At 47.9% G+C, this 25,392-nt stretch overlaps 2 protein-coding genes across 14 annotated transcripts in view; one reads left to right on the forward strand and one right to left on the reverse strand.

The window, feature by feature from the left end:
* LOC139273331 (maestro heat-like repeat-containing protein family member 1) overlaps positions 1–9,595 on the reverse strand; it is an 81,046-nt gene extending 71,451 nt beyond the window's left edge. For 9 of the 10 annotated variants that reach the window (XR_011595070.1, XR_011595071.1, XM_070890140.1 and 6 more), the window contains exons 1-2: positions 9,451–9,573; positions 6,866–7,018 (exon numbers count right to left, since the gene is read on the reverse strand). The gene's annotated coding sequence lies outside the window, so the exon portion shown is untranslated. Of the gene's footprint in view, positions 1–6,865; positions 7,019–9,450 lie in introns of all 10 variants that reach the window. The other variant, XM_070890134.1, reaches the window with a different exon arrangement.
* Positions 9,596–9,688: 93 nt separating this feature from the next.
* The window catches only part of LOC139273332 (uncharacterized protein C6orf118-like), a 110,390-nt gene continuing 94,686 nt past the window's right edge, over positions 9,689–25,392 (forward strand). For 2 of the 4 annotated variants that reach the window (XM_070890141.1, XM_070890144.1), the window contains exon 1: positions 9,689–9,914. In XM_070890141.1, the coding sequence (XP_070746242.1) occupies positions 9,901–9,914 (14 nt within the window). In that variant the 5' untranslated portion in view covers positions 9,689–9,900. Of the gene's footprint in view, positions 9,915–21,828; positions 21,898–25,392 lie in introns of all 4 variants that reach the window. The other 2 variants (XM_070890142.1, XM_070890143.1) reach the window with 2 other exon arrangements.

Below are 25,392 nucleotides of genomic sequence, written 5' to 3' on the forward strand. Positions count from 1 at the left end.
TGAGATTAATGCAGTCGTGCCTGTCACGATTACCATTAACAACTGAGATTAATGCAGTTGGTGCTGTCACTACTGAGATTAATGCACTCGTGCCTGTCACTACTACGATTCACTACTGAGATTAATGCACTCGCACCGACCACGACTATGATTAATGCAGTCGTGCCCGTCACTACTACCATTCACAACTGAGATGAGTGCACTCGTGCCCTTCACTACTACAATTCACGACTGAGATTAGTGCAATCGTGCCCTTCACGACTACGATTCACTACTGAGATTAATGCACTTGTGCCCTTCACTACTACCATTCACTACTGAGATTAATGCGCTCATGCCTGTCACTACTACCATTCACAACTGTGATTATTGCAGTCATGCCTGTCACTGCTGCCATTCACTGCTGAGATTAATGCACTCGTGACTGTCACTACGACCATTCACTACTGAGATTAATGCACTCGTGCCTGTCACTACTACCATTCACTGCCGAGATTAATACTGGCGTGCCTGTCACTACTGCCATTCACTACTGAGATTACTGCTGTCGTGCCCGTCACTACTACCATTCACTACTCAGATTAATGCACTCGTGCCCGTCACTATTACCATTCACTCCTGAGATTAATGCACTCGTGCCTGTCACTACTACCATTCACGACTGAGATTAATGCACTCGTGCCTGTCACGACTATCATTCACGACTGAGATTAATGCACTCGTGCCCGTCACTACTACCATTCACTACTCAGATTAATGCACTCATGCCTGTCACTACTACCATTCAGAACTGTATTTATTGCACTCGTGCCTGTCACTACTGCCATTCACTGCTGAGATTTATACTGTCGTGCCTGTCACTACTGAGATTAATGCACTCGTGCCTGTCACTAATACCATTCACTACTGAGATTAATGCAGCCGTGCACATCAGTGCTACCATTCACGACTGAGATTAATGCACTCGTGCCTGTCACATCAACCAGTCACGACTGAGATAAGTGTACTCGTGCCTGTCACTACTGAGATTAATGCACTACAACCATTCACTACTACGATTCACTGCTGAGATTAATGCACCCGTGCCCATCAGTACTACCATTCACGATTGAGATTAATGCACTCGTGCCTCTCACTACTACCATTCACTGCTGAGATTAATACTGTCGTGCCTGTCACTACTGCCATTCACTACTGAGATTAATGCACTCGTGCCCTTCACTACTATGATTCACAACTGAGATTAATGCACTCGTGTCTGTCACGACTACCATTCACTACTGAGATTAATGCACTCGTGCCTGTCACTACTACCACTCACAACTGAGATTAATGCAGTCGTGCCCGGCACGACCAGCATTCACTACTGAGATTAGTGCACTCGTGCCGGTCACTACTACCATTCACTACTGAGATTAACGCACTCATGCCCGTCACTACTACGATTCACTACTGAGATCAATGCACTCGTGCCCATCACAACTACCATTCACGACTGAGATTAATGCACTTGTGCCCATCACGACTGAGATTAATGCACTCATGCCTGTCACGACTACCATTCAGTACTGAGATTAATGCTGCGGTGCCTGTCACGATTACCATTAACTCCTGAGATTAATGCAGTTGGTGCTGTCACTTCTGAGATTAATGCAGTCGTGCCCGTCAGTACTATGATCCACTACTGCGATTAATGCCCTCGTGCCTGTCACTACTATGATTCACTACTGAGATTAATGCACTCGCACCCACCACTACTATGATTAATGCAGTCGTGCCCGTCACTACTCCCATTCATAACTGAGATTAATGCAGTCATGCCTGTCACGACTGCCATTCACTGCTGAGATTACTGCTGTTGTGCCCATCACTACTACCATTCACGACTGAGATTAATGCATTCATGCCCGTCACTACTACCATTCACAACTGTGATTATTGCAGTCATGCTTGTCACTACTGTCATTCACTACTGAGATTAATGCACTCGTGCACATCAATACTACCATTCACTACTGCGATTAATGCAGTTGTGCCTGTCACTACGACCATTCACGACTGAGATTAGTGCACTTGTGCCCATCACTACTACCATTAACGACTGAGATTAAAGCAGTCGTGCCCGACACTACTACCATTCACGACTGAGATTAATGCACTCGTGCCTGTAACATCAACCAGTCACTACTGAGATTAGTGTACTCGTGCCTGTCACTACTAAGATTAATGCACTACAACCATTCACTACTACGATTCACTGCTGAGATTAATGCACCCGTGCCCATCAGTCCTACCTTTCACGACTGAGATTAATGCACTCGTGCCCGTCATGACCAGCATTCACTACTGAGATTAGTGCACTCGTGCCAGTCACTACTACCATTCACTACTGAGATTAACGCACTCATGCCTGTCACTAATACCATTCACAACTGTGATTATTGCAGTCATGCCTGTCACTACTACCATTAACGACTGAGATTAAAGCAGTCGTGCCCGTCACTACTACGATTCACTACTGAGATTAACGCACTTGTGCCCGTCACAACTACCATTCACGACTGAGATTAATGCACTTGTGCCCATCACGACTGAGATTAATGCACTCATGCCTGTCACGACTACCATTCAGTACTGAGATTAATGCACTACTAACATTCACTACTACGATTCACTGCTGAGATTAATGCACTCGTGCCTGTCACTACTGCTATTCACGACTGAGATTAATGCTGCGGTGCCCGTCACGATTACCATTAACTACTGAGATTAATGCAGTTGGTGCTGTCACTTCTGAGATTAATGCAGTCGTGCCCGTCACTACTATGATCCACTACTGCGATTAATGCCCTCGTGCCTGTCACTACTATGATTCACTACTGAGATTAATGCACTCGCACCCACCACTACTATGATCAATGCAGTCGTGCCCGTCACTACTACCATTCACGACTGAGATTAGTGCAATCGTGCCCTTCACTATACGATTCACGACTGAGATTAGTGCAATCGTGCCGGTCACTACTACCATTCACGACTGAGATTAACGCACTACTACCATTCACTACTACGATTCACGACTGAGATTAATGCACTCGTGCCCGTCACTACTACCATTCACAACTGTGATTATTGCAGTCATGCCTGTCACTACTGCCATTCACTGCTGCGATTAATGCACTCGTGCCTGTCACTACTACCATTCACTGCTGAGATTAATACTGTCGTGCCTGTCACTACTGCCATTCACTACTGAGATTAATGCACTCGTGCCCTTCACTACTACGATTCACAACTGAGATTAGTGCAATCGTGCCCTTCACGACTACGATTCACTACTGAGATTAATGCAGTCGTGCCCGCCACGACTACCATTCACTCCTGAGATTAGTGCACTCGTGCCGGTCACTACTAGCATTCACTACTGAGATTAACGCACTACTACCATTCACTGCTACGATTCACTGCTGAGATTAATGCACTCGTGCCTGTCACTGCTACCATTCACTGCTGAGATTAATACTGTCGTGCCTGTCACTACTATCATTCACGACTGAGACTATTGCACTCGTGCCTGTCACTACTACCATTCACTGCTGAGATTTATACTGTCGTGCCTGTCACTACTGAGATTACTGCAGTCGTGCCCGTCACTACTCCCATTCATAACTGAGATTAATGCAGTCATGCCTGTCACGACTGCCATTCACTGCTGAGATTACTGCTGTTGTGCCCATCACTACTACCATTCACGACTGAGATTAATGCATTCATGCCCGTCACTACTACCATTCACAACTGTGATTATTGCAGTCATGCTTGTCACTACTGTCATTCACTACTGAGATTAATGCACTCGTGCACGTCAATACTACCATTCACTACTGCGATTAATGCAGTTGTGCCTGTCACTACGACCATTCACGACTGAGATTAATGCACTTGTGCCCATCACTACTACCATTAACGACTGAGATTAAAGCAGTCGTGCCCGACACTACTACCATTCACGACTGAGATTAATGCACTCGTGCCTGTAACATCAACCAGTCACTACTGAGATTAGTGTACTCGTGCCTGTCACTACTAAGATTAATGCACTACAACCATTCACTACTACGATTCACTGCTGAGATTAATGCACCCGTGCCCATCAGTCCTACCTTTCACGACTGAGATTAATGCACTCGTGCCCGTCATGACCAGCATTCACTACTGAGATTAGTGCACTCGTGCCAGTCACTACTACCATTCACTACTGAGATTAACGCACTCATGCCTGTCACTAATACCATTCACAACTGTGATTATTGCAGTCATGCCTGTCACTAGTACCATTAACGACTAAGATTAAAGCAGTCGTGCCCGTCATTACTACGATTCACTACTGAGATTAACGCACTTGTGCCCGTCACAACTACCATTCACGACTGAGATTAATGCACTTGTGCCCATCACGACTGAGATTAATGCACTCATGCCTGTCACGACTACCATTCAGTACTGAGATTAATGCACTACTAACATTCACTACTACGATTCACTGCTGAGATTAATGCACTCGTGCCTGTCACTACTGCTATTCACGACTGAGATTAATGCTGCGGTGCCCGTCACGATTACCATTAACTACTGAGATTAATGCAGTTGGTGCTGTCACTTCTGAGATTAATGCGGTCGTGCCCGTCACTACTATGATCCACTACTGCGCTTAATGCACTCGTGCCTGTCACTACTACCATTCACTGCTGAGATTAATGCACTCGCACCCACCACGACTATGATTAATACAGTCGTGCCCGTCACTACTACCATTCACAACTGAGATGAGTGCACTCGTGCCCTTCACTATACGATTCACGACTGAGATTAGTGCAATCGTGCCCTTCACGACTACGATTCACTTCTGAGATTAGTGCAGTCGTGCCGGTCATTACTACCATTCACTACTGAGATTAACGCACTACTACCATTCACTACTGAGATTAATGCACTCGTGCCCGTCACTACTACCATTCACAACTGTGATTATTGCAGTCATGCCTGTCACTACTGCCATTCACTGCTGAGATTAATGCACTCGTGCCTGTCACTACTACCATACACTACTGAGATTAATGCACTCGTGCCTGTCACTACTACCATTCACTGCTGAGATTAATACTGTCATGCCTGTCACTAATGCCATTCACTACTGAGATTAATGCACTCGTGCCCTTCACTACGACGATTCACAACTGAGATTAGTGCAATCGTGCCCTTCACGACTACGATTCACTACTGAGATTAATGCAGACGTGCCCGTCACGACTACCATTCACTCCTGAGATTAGTGCACTCGTGCCGGTCACTGCTACGATTCACTACTGAGATTAATGCACTCGTGCCTGTCACTACTACCATTCACTACTGAGATTAATGCAGTCATGCCCGTCACTACTACGATTCACTACTGAGATTAATGCAGTCGTGCCCGTCACTACTACCATTCACTACTGAGATTAATGCACTCGTGCCTGTCACTACTACCATTGACTACTGAGATTAATGCAGTCGTGCCCGTCTCTACTATGATCCACTGCTGAGATTAATGCACTCGTGCCCATCACTACTACCATTCACTACTGAGATTATTGCAGTCGTGCCCGTCACTACTACCATTCACTACTGAGATTAATGCACTCGTGCCCGTCACTACCACCATTCACTCCTGAGATTAATGCAGTCGTGCCCATTCACTTTTACCATTCACTACTGAGATTAATGCAGTCGTGCCCGTCTCTACTTCCATTCACTACTGAGATTAATGCAGTCGTGCCCGTCACTATTATGATCTACTACTGAGATTAACGCAGTCGTGCCCGTCACTACCACCATTCACGACTGAGATTAATGCACTTGTTCCAGTCACTACTGAGGTTTTTGCAGTCGTGCCTGTCACTACTACCATTCACTGCTGCGATTACTGCAGTCGTGCCTGTCACTACTACGATTCACTGCTAAGATTAATGCACTCGTGCCTTTCACTACTTCCCATCACTGCTGAGATTATTGCAGTCGTGCCCGTCACTACTACGATTCACTACTGAGATTCAAACCACTACAATTATACAACTAAAGTAGTTAAATTATATAACTGAAATGGACAGTCAATAGTAACACTACAAATTGCAGCAAACTCACCCAAAGCAGCTGTTTTTAACATTAGTGGCAGCCCTTTTTTCTTAAAAAAGAGCCGCCTTCTTGAACCGCTGCAGCACGTGTGATGAAGGTACTCCCACAGTGCTGTTCAAGACGGAGTTCCAGGATTTTGACCCAGCAACGATGAAGGAACGGCGATATACTTCCAAGTCCTTTATAAAAGAAAAGCACAAATCCCCCACAGATCCTTAAAAGCTGCAAGGCTTCTGAGCTCCTGACATCATCGGAGGGGCTTGCCCAGAAATGACATCGTTCGAGGGCGGACACGGAAATGACATCATCAGAGCCCCAACCCCACAAGATGCACTGCAGCAACTCCAAAGCTTCGTTGACGGCATCTCCCAAACCCGCGACCTCAAGCACCTGGAAGGACAAGGGAATCCGGCGCATGGGAACACCATCACCTCCAAGTCACACAACATCCTGACTTTGGAAGTATATCGCCGTTCCTTCATCGTCGCTGGTTCAAAATCCTGGAACTCCCTCCCTAACAGCACTGTAGTAGCACTTTCACCACAGTGACAGCGGCAGTTCAAGGAGGTGGCTCACCACCACCTTCTCAAGGGGCAATTAGGGATGGGCAATAAATGCCGGCCTTGCCAGTGATCCCAGGAATGAATAAAAAAAAATGTTCACAGGCCAGTTATCAATATTACAAAATTACCTTTGACATCAATAATTTGCAGGTTCAGATTTCCAGGTGCCGTTTAGAGGTTAAGATGAGGGATCTTGCACGGAGATCAGTTGCAGAGAGGCAACATGGCGCAGAAAGCAGGAAAATTCCAGATGCAAATTGTATTCTCAGAAATGTTAGAATCTGAAAAAGAAAATCTATACACATTAATAACAAATTAAAACATTATTTTTTCAAATCTAAGAATCAAACAACAAAAGAGAAGGGTTTGTATTTCACTTTTGCGCTCTGGGCAGTGCCTGGTGGAATAGATCAGCCGGTCATGTAGAACCCGCTTGATTTTAATCCCATTCATCTCAACGCAAGTGAAAATCAGGCGGTTTCTGTAATGGGCGGCCGGTCCACTCGCCAGTTTAACGCCCGGGCAGCAAGTTAGAAACCGACCCCAAAATATCTCGGTGTGGAAATTTATCTCGGACGGTTGGGCAAAACGGGCAGAATGGCCTCGACCGCCCGTTCTCCACCTCGGCCAATATTCAGCTCCATTGAGTCAAAGGGCGTAGAACAAGTGAGCGATGCAATGTCGCCCAGTTAGCTCCACTGCCCGAGTGGAATTGCTGCCCCAGGGATCAGGCACCGGTCGAGCCGGATTTACCCAGACCATTGCTCAGATTGGGTTTAAGGAGCTTTATCACAAAGCGTGGTTCCTCCCAGGAGTGAGCATTGGCTCATTCTGAGAGCCGGCATTGTGATTGGTTCACTCAGAGCCGGCGCCGTGATTGGCTCACTCTGAGAGCTCGCGCTGTGATTGGCTGACTCAGAGCTAGTGCCATGATTGGCTCACAGCTGGTGACGTGATTGGCTCACTCTGAGCCTGGCTCTGCTGAGAGCTCGCGCTGTGATTGGCTGACTCAGAGTTGGTGCTGTGGTTGGCTCACTCTGAGAGCTGGTGCTGTGATTGGCTCACTCTGACAGCTGGCGCCGTGATTGGCTCACTCAGAGCCGGCACTGTGATTGGCTCACTCTGAGCGCTTGCGCTGTGATTGGCTCACTCTGAGAGCCGGCGCCGTGATTGGCTCACTCTGAGAGCCAGCGCCGTGATTGGCTCACTCAGAGCCGGCACTGTGATTGGCTCACTCAGAGAGCTGGCGCCGTGATTGGCTCACTCAGAGAGATGGCACTGTGATTGGCTCACTCAGAGCCAGCGCCGTGATTGGCTCACTCTGAGAGCCAACACTGTGATTGGCTCACTGAGTGACGGCACCGTGATTGGCTCACTCTGAGAGCTGGCACCGTGATTGGCTCACTCTGAGAGCTGGCACTGTGATTGGCTCACTCTGAGGGCCGGCACTGTGATTGGCTCACTCAGAGCCGGCACTGTGATTGGCTCACTCTGAGCGCTTGCGCTGTGATTGGCTCACTCTGAGAGCCGGCGCCGTGATTGGCTCACTCTGAGAGCCAGCGCCGTGATTGGCTCACTCAGAGCCGGCACTGTGACTGGCTCACTCAGAGCCGGCACTGTGATTGGCTCACTCAGAGAGCTGGCGCCGTGATTGGCTCACTCAGAGAGATGGCACTGTGATTGGCTCACTCAGAGCCGGCGCCGTGATTGGCTCACTCTGAGAGCCAACACTGTGATTGGCTCACTGAGTGACGGTACCGTGATTGGCTCACTCTGAGAGCTGGCACCGTGATTGGCTCACTCTGAGAGCTGGCACTGTGATTGGCTTACTCTGATGGCCGGCACTGTGATTGGCTCACTCTGAGGGCCGGTGCCATGATTGGCTCACTCAGAGCCAGTGCTGTGATTGGCTCACTCTGAGAGCTGGTGCTGTGATTGGCTCACTCTATGAGAGCCGGCACTGTGATTGGCTCACTCTGAGAGCCGGTGCTGTGATTGGCTCACTCTGAGAGCCGGTGCCATGATTGGCTCAGTCTGAGAGCCGGCGCTGTGATTGGCTCACTGACATCCGGTCCTATGATTGGCTCACTCTGGGAGCCGGCGCCGTGATTTGCTCACTCTGAGAGCGGGCACCATGATTGGCTCACTCAGAGCCGATGCCGTGATTGGCTCACTCGGAGAGCCGGCACTGTGACTGGCTCACTGTGAGAGCCAGTGCCATGATTGGTTCACTCAGAGCCGATGCTGTGATTGGCTCACTCGGACACCTCGCTCTGTAATTGGCTCACTCTGAGAGCCGGTGCCGTGATTGGCTCACTCGGAGAGCTTGTGCTGTGATTGGCTCACTCGGAGAGCCAGCACTGTGATTGGCTCACTCGGAGAACTTGCGCTGTGATTGGCTCAGTCGGAGAGCCGGCACTTTGATTGGCTCACTCGGAGAGCCAGCACTGTGATTGGCTCACTCGGAGAGCTTGCGCTGTGATTGGCTCACTCGGAGAGCCAGTGCCATGATTGGCTCACTCGGAGAGCTTGCGCTGTGATTTGCTCACTCGGAGAGCCAGCACTGTGATTGGCTCACTCGGAGAGCTTGCGCTGTAACTGGCTCACTCAGAGCCGGTGCCGTGATTGGCTCACTCTGAGAGCCGGTGTTGTGATTGGCTCAGAACCCAGCCTGCCCCCACAGACAGGCCCCGGACAGCAGGCGCCACCTTACCGAGCGCCCGAGCCGGGGAAAGGGGCGACAGACTGTCACTGAGCAAGGACTGAACGCCGCTCTCACTCACTCACTGCCCGCCAAGCCGCAGTGTCCGTCTGCTGCTGGAGCTGTGCGCGAGCCCCCCCCACACACACAATGTGCGTTACACCCAATCCCAGGGCACTGTCCGCGTCACGTGCGGCGCGGCGAGCATGCGCAGAGCGTCCCGGGTCCGCGGTTGCCCGGTAACGGGGATACTCGGCCCACTGGAGAGGGACAGGAGCCGGGCCTGAGCATTCCGCGGGAGACCAGGCCGAGCGGAGCCCAGCGGTCTGACACCCAGCGACAGCACGGCCCGCGGGCAGCGCTGCACCCGTTTGCCGGTCCTCAGGTTCGCCCATAACTGCAATTCAGCTGGCTGGTCCTCGAGTTTAGGAAATAAACATAACCCCCCTTGTACCTCTGGCAATGCTTGTCTCCAGGTACTTATCCAACTTTGTTGAATTTGCTGATAGAAAACAGTCCCTCTGCCAATCATTCCATCCATTCACCATCTTCAGTGTAAAAAAAACTTAAGTCAAAACCATCTTTTCACACCCTCCCCCTCCCATGCTCTCTTACATATGCACAGATACAAGACATTTGTCAGGGTTTATGCTCTCTAACATATGCACAGATACAAGACATTATTGTTTGTCCTCTCTATACCCTCTAGACTGTTAACTACTTCTATAAGATCAACTGTGAGCCTTCTCTTGCGTAACCATTCCCAGCTTCTGTCACATCTCCCCATTTTATTCAGGGACCAGAGAGCATAAGAACATAAGAAATAGGAGTCAGTCCCTCGAGCCCGTTCCGCCATTCAAAAAGATCATGGCCCCAACTCCATTTCCCTGTCCGCACCCCATAACCCTTCACTCCACTTATCGTTCCAAAGTCTATCTCCACCTTAAATATATTCCATCACCCAGCCTCCACAGCTCTCTGAGGCAGAGAATTCCACAGATTTAGGACTTTGAGAGAAGAAATTCCTCCTCATCTCAGTTCTTAAACTATGCTCCCTAGTTCTAGCTTCCCCCACAACGGGAAACATCCTCTCTACGTCTACCTTGTCGAGCCCCCTCAGTATCTTATATGTTTCAATAAGATCACCTCTCATTCTTCTAAACTCCAATGAGTATAGGCCCAACCTTTCTTCATAGGATGGGTGGAGAGCACCGGCTCCAGCTGTCGCGGGACGGGAGAGTGGAGAGCACCAGTTCACACTGTCACAGGAGCATCCAGTCGTGCCCCGGTAACTGCTCCCAAGGGAAGTGGAGTGTGGGAAATTGCACTCCGCTTCCATTGAGGGGTGGTAAGCCAATTCTGCAGCGAGAGCAGGACTTCCACGCAGGGGGCTAAAATTCCCAGCCCCAGAAGGTTACCGCCCCCAAGATGGGAGCCTGTGCGGGGAGGCAGATGGAAGTGGAGGGGAGACGGGGGCGGGGGATGGAGGGGAGAGTGGTGGAGATTCAGGGCGGAGAAACCCAGGGCGGGGGATGGAGGGGAGAGTGGTGGAGGTGGGGGGCGGAGAAACCCAGGGCGGGGACGGGAGGGGCCACATTGCAGCGAAGGTCTGGGGGGGCGAAGTGTGTTGGAGGGGTGGGCCTGGGGGCTCTGTGACTCGGTGCGGGGAGTGTTCAGAGTGGGGTTGACTGCGCAGATGGCGGTTGGTGGACGTGGTGTGGTTGGCGTCGCGCGGGCGTGGCTCCGGGGTGGCTGGGGCTGGGGGCTCGACATCCGGGAGTGTTTGGCATTTGGGAAGGACTCTGATGGGACGGGGCGGGTTGGGTGCGGGGGAATTGTTCCCGGTGTTGGGAGGGTCCGGAGCCGGGGGGGGGGTGCGTGGGAACGGTCTTGGGATGGGGGGGTGGGCTGTTTGGGGCTGGGATGGGGAGAGACTTCTTCACTGGCCTGTGGGGTTCCCTGCCACGGAGAGTTGTTGATGCCAGTTCATTGGATGTGTTCGGGAGGGAAATGGATGTGGTCCTTGCGGCTGGGGAGGTCGGGGGTGTGGAGGGTGCGTTGGGGGGGTCGGGGGGCTGCTGGGTGGGTGATCAGCCATGATCTTGTTGAATGGCGGTGCAGGCTCGAAGGGCCGAATGGCCTACTCCTGCACCTATTTTCTATGTTTCTATAACCCCCTCACTGCGGCTTGACAGGGCGGCGCGGGCCCACATCACACTGCAACAGGCAGCACTGGCCCGGGGTTTGGGTCTGGGGTCAGTGTTGGGGTCTGGGGTCACTGTGGACTCAGTGTAGGGTCACTGTGGGGTCAGTGTTGGGGTCTGGGGTCAGTGTAGGGTCACTGGGGTCAGGGCTCAGTGTAGGGTCAGTGTTGGGGTTTAGGGTCATTCTGGGGTCAGTGTTGGGATCTGTGGTCAGTGTGGGATCAATGTTGGGGTTTAGGGTCAATGTTGGGGCCTGGGGTCAGTGTTGGGGTTCAGGGTCATTGCCACGTGCTAGTCAGAGTAGGAACCGCAGGATAGCTCAGATGAATACGTGGCTTGAGGAGTGATGCAGAAGGGAGGGATTCAAATTCCTGGAACATTGGAACCGGTTCTGGGGGAGGTGGGACCACTACAAACCGGACGGTCTGCACCTGGGCAGGACTGGAACCAATGTCCTTGGGGGACTGTTTGCGAGTGCTGTTGGGGAGGGGTCAAACTAATATGGTAGGGGGTTGGGAATCTATGCAGGGAGACAGAGGGAAGTAGAATGGGGGCAGAAGCAAAAGATAGAAAGAAGAAAAGTAAAAGTGGCGAGCAGAGAAACCGAAGGCAAAAAGCACATTACAGCAAAATTCTAAAGGGGCAAAGTGTGTTAGAAAGACAAGCCTGAAGGCTCTGTGCCTCAATGCGAGGAGTATTCGGAATAAGTTGGACGAATTAACTGCGCAGATAGCAGTCAACAGATATAGTGTAATTGGCATCACGGAGACATGGCTCTAGGGTGACCAAGGCTGGGAACTCAACATCCAGCGGTATTCAACATTTAGGAAAGATAGACATAAAGGAAAAGGAGGCGGGGTGGCATTGCTGGTTAAAGTGGAAATTAATGCAATAGTAAGGAAGGACATTAGCTTAGATGATGTGGAATCAGTATGGGTGGAGTTACGGAATACCAAAGGGCAGAAAACGCTAGTGGGAGTTGTGTCCAGACCACCAAACAGTAGTAGTAAGGTTGGGGACAGCATCAAACAAGAAATTAGGGATGTATGTAATAAAGGTACAGCAGTTATCATGGGTGACTTTAATCTACATATTGATTGGGCTAACCAAACTGGTAGCAATGCGGTGGAGGAAGATTTCCTGGAGTGTATTCGGGATGGTTTTCTCGACCAATATGTCGAGGAACCAACGAGAGAGCTGGCCATTCTAGACTGGGTGATGTGTAATGAGAAAGGACTAATTAGCAATCTTGTTGTGCAAGGTCTCTTGGGGAAGAGTGACCATAATATGGTAGAATTCTTTGTTAAGATGGAGAGTGACACAGTTAATTCAGAAACTAGGGTCCTGAACTTAAGGAAAGCTAACTTTGATGGTATGAGGTGTGAATTAGTTTGAATTGACGGATAAATTATACTTAAAGGGTTGACGGTGGATAGGCAATGGAAAACATTTAAAGATCACATGGATGAACTTCAACAATTGTACATCCCTGTCTGGAGTAAAAATAAAACGGGCAAGGTGGCTCAACCGTGGCTAACAAGGGAAATTAAGGATAGTGTTAAATCCAAGGAAAAGGCAGATAAAATGGCCAGAAAAAGCAGGAAACCTGGGAAAAATTTAGAATTCAGCAGAGGAGGTCAAAGGGTTTAATTAAGAGGGGGAAAATAGAGTACGAGAGGAAGCTTGCCGGGAACATAAAAACTGACTGCAAAAGCTTTTATAAATATGTGAAGAGAAAAAGATTAGTGAATACAAATGCCGATCCCTTGCAGTTGGAGTCAGGTGAATTTATAAATGGGGAACAAAGAAATGGCAGACCAATTGAACAAATACTTCGGTTCTGTCTTCACGAAGGAAGACACAAATAACCTTCCGGAAGTACTAGGGGATCGAGGGTCTAGTGAGAAGGAGGAACTGAAGGATATCCTTATTAGGCGGGAAATTGTGGTAGGGAAATTGCTGGGATTGAAGGCTGATAAATCCCCGGGGTCTGGTAGTCTGCATCCCAGAGTACTTAAGGAAGTGGCTCTAAAAATAGCGAATGCATTGGTGATCATTTTTCAACAGTCTATCGACTCTGGATCAGTTCCTATGGACTGAAGGATAGCTAATGTAACACCACTTTTTAAATAGGGAGGGAGAGAGAAAACAGGTAATTATAGACCAGTTAGTCTGCCATCAGTTGTGGGGAAAATGTTGGAATCAATTATTAAGGATGAAATAGCAGTGCATTTTGAAAGCAGTGGCAGGATCGGTCCAAGTCAGCATGGATTTATGAAGGGGAAATCATGCTTGACAAATCTTCTGGAATTTTTTGAGGATGTAACTAGTAGAGTGGACAAGGGAGAACCAGTGGATGTGGTGTATTTGGACTTTCAAAAGGCTTTTGACAAGGTCCCACACAGGAAATTGGTGTGCAAAATCAAAGCACATGGTATTGGGGGTAATGTACTGATGTGGATAGAGAATTGGTTGGCAGACGGGAAGTAGAGAGCCGGGATAAACAGGTCCTTTTCAGAATGGCAGGCAGTGACTAGTGGAGTGCCGCAGGGCTCAGTGCTGGGACCCCAGCTCTTTACAATATACATTAATGATTTAGATGAAGGAATTGAGTGTAATATCTCCAAGTTTGCAGATGACACTAAACTGGGTGGCGGTGTGAGCTGTGAGGAGGACGCTAAGAGGCTGCAGGGTGACTTGGTTAGGTGAGTGGGCAAATGCATGGCAGATGCAGTATAAAGTGGATAAATGTGAGGTTATCCACTTTGAGGACAAAAACACGAAGGCAGAATATTAACTGAATGGCGGCAGATTAGGAAAAGGGGAGGTGTAACGAGACCTGGTATCATGCTTCATCTGTCATTGAAAGTTGGCATGCAGGTACAGCAGGCGGTGAAAGCGACAAATGATATGTTGGCTTTCATAGCGAGCGGATTTGGGTATAGGAACAGGGAGGTCTCACTGCAGTTGTATAGGGCCTTGGCGAGGCCTCACCTGGAATATTGTGTTCAGTTTTGGTCTCCTAATCTGAGGAAGTACATTCTTGCTATTGAGAGAGTGCAGCGAAGGTCCACCAGACTTATTCCCGGGATGGCTGGACTGACATATGAGGAGAGACTGGATCAACTGGACCTTTATACACTGGAGTTTAGAAGGATGAGAGGGGATCTCATAGAAACATATAAGATTCTGACGGGACTGGACAAGTTAGATGCGGGATGAATGTTCCCAATGTTGGGGAAGTCGAGAACCAGGGGACACAGTCTTAGGATAAGGGGTAGGTCATTTAGGACTGAGATGAGGAGAAACGTCTTCACTCAGAGTTGTTAACCTGTGGAATTCCCTGCCGCAGAGAGTTGTTGATGCCAGTTCATTGGATATATTCAAGAGGGAGTTAGAATGGCCCTTATGGCTAAAGGGATCAAGGGTTATGGAGAGAAAGCAGGAAAGGGGTACTGAGCAGCCATGATCATATTGAATGGTGGTGCATGCTCGAAGGGCCGAATGTCCTACTCCTGCACCTATTTTCTATGTTTCTATGTGGGGTCAGTGCAGAGACACTGGGGTTGGGGTTTAGGGTCAGTGTAGAGTCACTGTGGGGTCAGTGTTGGGGTTTGGGGTCAGTAGAGGAACACTGTGGGGTCAGTGTTGGGGATTGGGGTCATGTCGGGTCACTGTGGGGTCAGTGTTGGGGTTTGGGGTCGGTTTTGGGTCAGTGTAGGGTCACTGGGGTCAGTGTGGGGGTTTGGGTCAGTGTCGGGTCAGTGTTAGGGTTTGGGGTCAGTGTAGGGTCACTGGGATCAGTGTGGGTGTTTGGGGTCAGTGTCTGGGGTTTGGGGTCAGTGTAGGGACACTTTGGGGTCAGTGAAGGGTCAGTGTTGGGGTTTGGGTTCAGTGTCGGGTCACTGGGGTTTGCGGTCAGTGTAGGGTCTGTGGTCACTGGGGTCAGTGTTGTGGTTTGGGGTCAGTGTTGTGGTTTGGGGTCAGTGTTGGGGTTTAGGGTCACTGTGGGGTCAGTGGAGGGTCATTGTGGGGTCAGTGCTGGAGTCAGGGGTCAGTGATGGTGTTTGCGTGCAGTGTTGGGGCCAAGGATCAGTGTTGGGGTCATAAGAACATAAGAATTAGGAACAGGAGTAGGCCATCTAGCCCCTCGAGCCTGCTCCGCCATTCAATAAGATCATGGCTGATCTGGTCGTGGACTCAGCTCCACTTACCCGCCCTCTCCCCGTAACCCTTAATTCCCTTATTGGTTAAAAATCTATCTATCTTTGACTTGAAAACATTCAATGAGCTAGCCTCAACTGCTTCCTTGGGCAGAGAATTCCACAGGTTCACAACCCTCTGGGAGAAGAAATTCTTTCTCAACTCGGTTTTAAATTGGCTCCTCCGTATTTTAAGGCTGTGCCCCCTAGTTCTAGTCTCCCCTACCAATGGAAACAACCTCTCTGCCTCTATCTTGTCTATCCCTTTCATGATTTTAAATGTTTCTATAAGATCACCCTCACCCTTCTGAACTCCAACGAGTAAAGACCCAGTCTACTCAATCTATCATCATAAGGTAACCCCCTTATTTCTGGAATCAGCCTAGTGAATCGTCTCTGTACCTTTTCCAAAGCTAGTATATCCTTCCTTAAGTAAGGTGACCAAAACTGCACGCAGTACTCCAGGTGCGGCCTTACCAATATCTTATACAGTTGCAGCAAGACCTCCCTGCTTTTGTACTCCATCCCTCTCGCAATGAAGGCCAACATTCCATTCGCCTTCCTGATTACCTGTTGCACCTGCAAACTAACCTTTTGGGATTCATGCACAAGGACCCCCAGGTCCCTCTCCCAAAAGAGTTTCATGCACAAGGACCCCCAGGTCCCTCTGCACCACAGCATGTTATAATTTCTCCCCATTCAAATAATATTCCCTTTTCCTGTTTTTTTTCCCCAAGGTGGATGACCTCACACTTTCCGACATTGTATTCCATCTGCCAAACCTTAGCCCATTCGCTTAACCTATCCAAATCTCCTTGCAGCCTCTCTGAGTCCTCTACACAACCCGCTTTCCCACTAATCTTAGCGTCATCTGCAAATTTTGTTGCACTACACTCTGTCCCTTCTTCTAGGTCATCGATGTATATTGTAAACAGTTGTGGTCCCAGCACTGATCCCTGTGGCACACCACTAACCACTGATTTCCAACTGGAAAAGGACCCATTTATCCCGACTCTCTGCTTTCTGTTCGCCAGCCAATTCTCTATCCATGCTAATACATTTCCTCTGACTCCGCGTACCTTTATCTTCTGCAGTAACCTTTTGTGTGGCACCTTATCGAATGCCTTTTGGAAATCTAAATACACCACATCCATCGGTACACCTCTATCCACCATGCTCGTTATATCCTCAAAGAATTCCAGTAAGTTAGTTAAACATGATTTCCCTTTCATGAATCCATGCTGCGTCTGTTTGATTGCACTATTCCTATCTAGATGTCCCGCGATTTCTTCCTTAATGATAGTTTCAAGCATTTTCCCCACTACAGATGTTAAACTAACCGGCCTATAGTTACCTGCCTTTTGCCTGCCCCCTTTTTTAAACAGAGGCGTTACATTAGCTGCTTTCCAATCCGCTGGTACCTCCCCAGAGTCCAGAGAATTTTGGTAGATTATAACGAATGCATCTGCTATAACTTCCGCCATCTCTTTTAATACCCTGGGATGCATTTCATCAGGACCAGGGGACTTGTCTACCTTCAGTCCCATTAGCCTGTCCAGCACTAGCCCCCCTAGTGATAGTGATTGTCTCAAGGTCCTCCCTTCCCACATTCCTGTGGCCTGCAAATTTTGGCATGGTTTTTGTGTCTTCCACTGTGAAGACGGAAGCAAAATAATTGTTTAAGGTCTCAGCCATTTCCACATTTCCCATTATTAAATCCCCCTTTTCATCTTCTAAGGGACCAACATTTACTTTAGTCACTCTTTTCCGTTTTATATATCTGTAAAAGCTTTTACTATCTGTTTTTATGTTTTGCGCAAGTTTACCTTCGTAATCTATCTTCCCTTTCTTTATTGCTTTTTTAGTCATTCTTTGCTGTTGCTTAAAATTTTCCCAATCCTCTAGTTTCCCACTAACCTTGGCCACCTGATACGCATTGGTCTTTGATTTGATACTTTCCTTTATTTCCTTGGTTATCCACGGCTGGTTATCCCTTCTCTTGCCGCCCTTCTTTTTCACTGGAATATATTTTTGTTGCGCACGATGAAAGAGCTCCTTAAAAGTCCTCCACTGTTCCTCAATTGTGCCACCGTTTAGTCCTTGTTTCCAGTCTACTTTAGCCAACTCTGCCCTTATCTCACTGTAGTCCCATTTGTTTAAGCATAGTACGCTCGTTTCTGACACAACTTCCTCATCCTCAATCTGTATTACAAATTCATTGTTGGGTCACAGGTCATTGTTGCTGTTAGGGATCAGTGTATGTTGGGGTCAGTGTTGGTGTCAGTGTTGGGTTATAAGAAAGAGGAGCAGGAGTCGGCCATTTGACCCCTGGAGCCTGCTCCACTATTCAATAAGCTCATGGCTGATCTGATCATGGACTCTGATCCACTGCCCTGCCTGCTCCCATAATCCTTTATTCCCTTATCGTTCAAAAATCTGTCTATCTCTGCCTTAAATATATTCAATGACCCAGCCTCAACAGCTCTCTGGGGCAGAGTATTCCATAGATTTACAACCCTCTGAAGGAAGAAATTCTTTCTCATCTCAGTTTTAAATGGGCAGCCCTTATTCTGAGACTTTGTCCCCTAGTTTTAGTTTCCCCTATGAGTGGAAATATTCTCTCTGCATCCACCTTGTCGAGCCCCCTCATTATCTTACATGTTTCAATAAGTTCACCTCTCATTCTTCTGAACTCCAATGAGTACAGGCCCAACCTATTCAACCTACATTCATAAGTCAACCCCCTCATCTCCGGAATCACCGTAGAGAACCTTCTCTGAACAGCCTCCAATGCAAGTATATCCGTCCTTAAATACGGAGACCAAAACTGTACGCAGTACTCTAGGTGTGGCCTCACCAATACCCTGTACAGTTGTAGCAGGACTTCTCTACTTGTATACTCCATCCCTCTTGCAATAAAGGCCAACATTCCATTGGCCTTCCTAATTACTTACTGTATCTGCATACTAACTTTTTGTGTTTCATGCACAAGGACCCCCAGGTCCCTCTGTACTGCAGCACTTTGCAATTTTTCTCCATTTAAATTATAATTTGCTTTTCAATTTTTTCTGCCAAAGTGGATAACCTCACATTTTCCCATATTATATGCCATCTGCCAAATTTTTGCCCATTCACTTAGCCTGGCTATATCCCTTTGCAGATTTCTTGTGTCCTCACAATTTGCTCTCCCACCCATCTTTGTATCATCAGCAAACTTGGCTACATTGCACTCGATCCCTTGATCCAAGTCAATACTATAGATTGTAAATAGTTCAGGTCCCAGCACTGATCCTTGCGGTACCTCACTAGTTACTGATTGCCAACCGGACAATGACCCATTTATCCCGACTCTCTATTTTCTGTTAGTTAGCCAATCCTCTATCCATGCTAATATATTGACCCCAACCCCGTGAACTTTTATCTTGTGCAGTAACCTTTTATGTGGCACCTTATCGAATGCCTTCTGGAAATCCAAATACACCACATCCACTGGTTCCCCCTTATCCACCCTGCTCGTTGCATCCTCAAAGAACTTCAGCAAATTTGTCAAACATGATTTTCCTTTCATAAAACCATGCTGACTCTGCTTGATTGAATCATGCTTTTCCAAATGTCCCGCTACTGCTTCCTTAATAATGGACTCCAGCAGGGTCAGGGGTCAGTGTTGGGGTCAGTATTGATCTTTTATTGTTTAGTTATAAAAAAAAAGCAAGATTTATCTAAATAATGTTTTAAAAAATGGTGTTGAGTAAGTTGCCAACTGTCTGCTTTTTGCACAAATCGCCAACATTTCCAGCTCGAATTTGCACGAGGGGCTGTTTTTGAGATTTACAACGTACTCGCTCGTGATATTTGAGTTCATGCGCACTGAGGGGAATTAGGGGGACATTATGGGGGAGTTCAGTGGTTAACACCCTCCATCCCCCATGTGAACCCAGTGAATGGGATTGGTAGATATGCAGTGGATTACCAACTCTGCAGTGTTTTCCCGTCTCCAGGTTGGGTAGTGAGACAGAAGCAAGAGTGAACTTCTTGTATCCCCACCTGAAGGACACACTGCCAGTCTGCAGATGACTTCGGACATGCACCATTCACTTTTTCACAGCAGATCATTCATATTGCAAGAAATCATCAGTAAACGGCCCTTAAAAGTAGCAAAGTTGACCTGGTGTTTTATGGAAGTTTGTATTCAACCTAGGTGAGGAAAACGAAGGAGAGGTTTTCCCTATTTTTTGTCAACAAAAATGGCAAGTTGCTTTGCCACATGCAAAAATGTATGTACAAGACCACGGGGTGGAAATTCAGTCACGCCTCATTTTGGGCATTAATCCAAGCGGAGCGGTACTTTTAGCGCCCAGAAATGCATCAGAATCGGTCAAAGAGCGGACAGGGGCGATAAATCAGCCGTTGCACACCAGAGCTGTGCGGGCAATAACTAAAGTTCGGTCGGTAAATTTGGCGGACTCATTGCACATGCGCGGAACTCTGAGTCAGATCTTGGGAAAATCCGAGTCTTACAGGCGCGGCATAGTAATGCACCCATTAAAGTTTTCACAATCACTTGTTTTCAACCTGGACTGTTATGTGTGTCTGCCGTTGCAAACTGGAAGGCTCACGCACCGTGCTGTGTAAACCTTGCGCTGACCATGACCTCCGAGGGAAGCACTTCCTCATCCCTTTAAGTAGCCAACAGTTAACAACTCCAAGCCTGGACCCACTGATTTTCCGGACGTTCTTGGCGGCTGCAGCAAATTTACCGACCGGGGAGCGAGCGTGGGCGTTGCACCAGGACTGACATCAGGCTCGCACTGATCGGCAGCAGCCAAGCGCTACTGGTTTGCTGCCCCTGGGAGCCTCTAATGTATTTTTGGTCGGGGAGCTAAACGCTGCGCTCCCGGTCGCTAAGCTCAACGCTCCCATTAACGCCCCCTCTGGCCGTGTCAGGCAACCGAAAATCCAGCCCCGTATATCATGTTATTGCACAGTAATCACAGGAGGCCGCCATTTGGCCCTTCGTGCCTATGCCGTCTCTTTGAAGGAGCTATTGAATTAGTCCCACTCCCCTGGGGAAATTTAACATAGGTGTTCAAATTCATGTAGGGTTTTGATCGAGTAAATAAGTAGAAGCTAGTTCCAGTGGCAGAAGGATCGGTAACCAGAGGACACAAATTTAAGGTCATTGGCAAAAGATCCAGAGGTGACATGAAGAGAAGTGTTTTCACAGCGAGATGTTGTGATCTGGATTGCATGGCTTGAATGAGTGATGGAAGCTGATTCAATAGTAACTTTCTAAAGGCAATTGGATAAATATTTGAATGGGAATAATTAGCAGGGCTATGGGGAAAGAGCAGGGGGAGTGGGTCTAATTGGATCGTACTTTCACAGAGCCGACACAGACACGATGGGCCGAATGGCTCCTTCTGTGCTGTATCATTCTATGATTCGATGGTCATGATCACAGTGCTGTGTGTGGGAGCTTGCTGTGCACAAATTGGCCGCCGGGTTTCCTACATTACAACAGTGACTACACTCCAAAAGTACTTGATTGGCTGTAAAGCGCTTTGGGACGACTTGAGGTTGTGAAAGACGCTATATAAATGCAAGTCCTTTCTTTTCCCCGCTACTTAAAGCAGCACTAGGAAGTGCCTAGACCAAGGTGACCTAACGAAATATAATATTTCCACATTTCCTGCCTTTTAAATGCTGAGATGACATCCTGAATGTGGAGAACAGTGTGTTGAGGCAACTTTTTTCTTCAAATTCCAAGCAGCACTATATGTTTCCAATACATACTTCAGGATAGAATTGTGTGACCTTATTGCAAAATATTACTGTCATAAAATCGCTGGTAAACTATATAAAGATTTAAGTTGCTGTAACTGATCAGTCAAAGCAGCAGCATGAAAGCAAAGGCTTTCTTTGGCTGGTTGCACGTCTAAGTTTTGTAGATTGTAAATCTAAAATCTAGTCATCTTTGTCTTTAGCAGTGAGAAAGAATAGAGGACTCTGTTTACTCCCTCCCTGAATTAGCAGTCAATCGCCTTGTTGGGCAGGTAAGAGTGAATGTAATTCGACTGCAGTTTTGCACTACTTCTCAAGAAGGATCTATCAGCCCTGGAGGGAGTGCAGTACAGATTCACCAGAATGACTCGGAGGCTTAGAGAAATAAATTATGAGGACAGGCTGCATAAATCTGGCTTGTATTCCCTTGAGTATAGGAGATTGAGGGGTGATCTGGTCGAGGTGTTTAACATTTAAAAGGATTCGATAGGTTAGAGACTTTCCTCTGGAGGGGGAATCAACCTTAAGATTAAAGCTAGGCTGTTCAGCAGTGAAATAAGGCAGCTCTTCTTCACAAAGGTTAGTGCAAATCTTGAACTCTGTCCCAAAAGGCTATGGATGCTGGGACAATTGGAGCTTTCAAGACTAAGAGACAAGGGGGGGGGGGGGCGAGGGGAGGGAATTTGGTACCTAAGCGGCTCCCGTTAGCACCAGCAGATGGCGCTGACTGGGTGCTAGAGCATTATTGCCGTGGCGAGGCAAATCCAGCGCCGTACACCAAATCCCGGTCTCCGCAGCGCTGCCGCTAACAGTTATCGCCAGGGGCCTCAACGTCAGGTGGATTATGACGTTAGGGAGTGTGCAATGCTCACTGACCGCTCGAACTGCGAAGTAGATTGTTGCCACCTATCTTGGAAGAACTACCGACAGGGAGACCCGATGTGTAGCACCAGGAAGCCGGCTCCAGGAACGTTATTTAATGGGATCATCAGTAATGAGTCGCAGCTGTAGTTTCGTGGCGTTTCAATGCTTTCCTGTCAGTTTCACAGTGCAACAGTCTCATTCCTATTGCATGGTGGTAGCAAAACAAATCAAATGTCAATATCGAAGTCAGAGATCCAGGCCAAAGTTTCTGGTGTAACAGTATCAGGAGTGTTGTGGCAACGAAAAAGTAGCTCCATTTATTCTTACAGAAATCTAACTGCTTCACTTGGTTACATTAGTGGCAGTCGACCTTGCCCTCCAGGATCGACAGTGGAGGGAGCCGGAGGCAGTGAGAAAGACTAGAACGTGGCCAGAGGGAGGAGGAGGGCCATCAGGGCTCTCAACTGTTGGCCTTACTCTCCGAGAGCACTTCTCCCTCCCTCCAATTAAGCGAGGAGCAGTGTATTAGGAGGCTCTGGTTCACCAAGGAGGTGGTTACAGGACTCTGCCACCTCCTGCAACCAGACCTCCAGCCTCAGAGCAGGGCAACCACGGCTGTCCCAGTGGCAGTCAAGGTCACCATGGCCCTCAATTTCTTCACCAGCCGATCCTGCAACAGGAGACATAGCTAACATCTCGCAGCTCACTGTCCATTGTTGCATCCGTGAGGTCACAGAGGCTCTCTACAGTAGGAGAAGGAACTACACCTCCTTCCCCATCACCAGCAGGACGAGCGTGCATGTGGCTTTGTCAGAATAGCGGGCATCCCCATGATGGAGGGCACCATTGACTGCACCCATGTGGCTTTGTGGGCACCGAATAACAATCCTAAGCTGTTCCGCAACAGCAAAGGCTTCTACTCACTGAATGTGTAGTTGGTATGTGACTACACGCACCGAATCCTCAATATTAATACCCGCTATCTTGCCAGCAGGCCCAATGACTTCATCCTGCGCCAGACCTGTGTGCCAGGACTCTTCCAACCACCATGTCAAGCTCATGGCTGGCTGCTCGCAGACAACGGCTATTTGCTCTCCATCTGGTTCATGACTCCCCTCTGCACTTATAATAAGGTGGACGACTTAACTGCGCAGACAGCTGTTAACGGATATGTAGTAATTGGGATTATGGAGACATGGCACGGAGACATGGCTCCAGGGTAACCAATACTGGGAACTCAACATCCAGGGGTATTCAATATTCAGGAAGGAAAAGGAGGTGGGGTAGCGTTAATGGTTAAAGAGGAGGTTAACGCAATAGTAAGGAAGGACATTAGCTTGGATGATGTGGAATCTGTATGGGTAGAGCTGCGAAACACCAAAGGGCAGAAAACATTAGTTGGGGTTGTGTACAGACCACCAAACAGTAGTCGGGAGGTTGGGGATGGCATCAAACAGGAAATTAGAGTTGCGTGCAATAAGGGTACAGCAGTTATCATGGGTGACTTTAACCTACATATTGATTGGGCTAACCAAACTGGTAGCAATATTGTGGAGGAGGATTTCCTGGAGTGTATAAGGGATGGTTTTTTCGACCAATATGTCGAGAAACCAATTCGAGAGCAGGCCATCCTAGACTGGGTCTTGTGTAACGAGAGAGGATTAATTAGCAATCTGGTCGTGCGTGGCCCCTTGGGGAAGAGTGACCATAATATGGTAGAATTCTTCATTAAGATGGAGAGCGACACAGTTAATTCAGAGACTAGGGTCCTGAACTTAAGGAAAGGAAACTTCGATGGTTTGAGGCGTGAATTGGCTCGGATAGACTGGCGAATGATACTTAAAGGGTTGACGGTGGATAGGCAATGGCAGACATTTAAAGATCACATGGATGAATTACTACTATTGTACATCCCTGTGTGGCGTAAAAATAAAATGGGGAAGGTGGCTCAAACTTGGCTATCAAGGGAAATTAGGAATAGTGTTATATCCAAGGAAGAGGCATATAAATTAGCCAGAAAAAGCAGCAAACCTGAGGACTGGGAGAAATTTAGAATTCAGCAGAGGAGGGCTAAGGGTATGAGAGTAAGCTTGCAGGAACATAAAAACTGACTGCAAAAGCTTCTATAGATATGTGAAGAGAAAAAGATTAGTGAAGACGAATGTAGGCCCCCTGCAGTCAGAATCAGGTGAATTTATAATGCGGAACAAGGAAATGGCAGACCAAATGAACAAATACTTTGATTCTGCCTACACTAAGGAAGACACAAATAACCTCCCGAAAATACAAGGGGACCGAGGGTCTAGTGGGAAGGAGGAACCGAGAGAAATCCTTATTAGTCAGGAAATGGTGTTAGGGAAACTGGTGGGACTGAAGGCCGATAAATCCCCAGGGCCTGATAGTCTGTATCCCAGAGTACTTAAGAAAGTGGCCCTGGAAATAGTAGATGCATTGGTGATCATTTTCCAAAATTCCATGGACTCTGGATCAATTCCTATGGATTGGAGGGTAGTTAATGTAACACCACTTTTTAAAAAGGGAGGGAGAGAGAAAACAGGGAATTATAGACCGGTTAGCCTGACATCAGTGGTGGGGAAAATGCTGGAATCAGTTATTAAAGATGTAATAGCAGCGCATTTGGAAAGCAGTGACAAGATCGGTCCAAGTCAGCATGGATTTATGAAAGGGAAATCATGCTTGACAAATTTTCTAGAGATTTTTGAGGATGTAACTAGTAGCGTAGATAAGGGAGAACCAGTGGATGTGGTGTATTTGGACTTTCAAAAGGCTTTTGACAAGGTCCCACACAAGAGATTAGTGTGCAAAATCAAGGCACCTGGTTTTGGGGGGTAATGTATTGACATGGATAGAGAACTGGTTGACAGACAGGAAGAAAAGAGTGG

Source organism: Pristiophorus japonicus, chromosome 9 (genome assembly GCF_044704955.1).
Source record: "Pristiophorus japonicus isolate sPriJap1 chromosome 9, sPriJap1.hap1, whole genome shotgun sequence".
Lineage (NCBI taxonomy): Eukaryota > Metazoa > Chordata > Chondrichthyes > Pristiophoridae > Pristiophorus > Pristiophorus japonicus.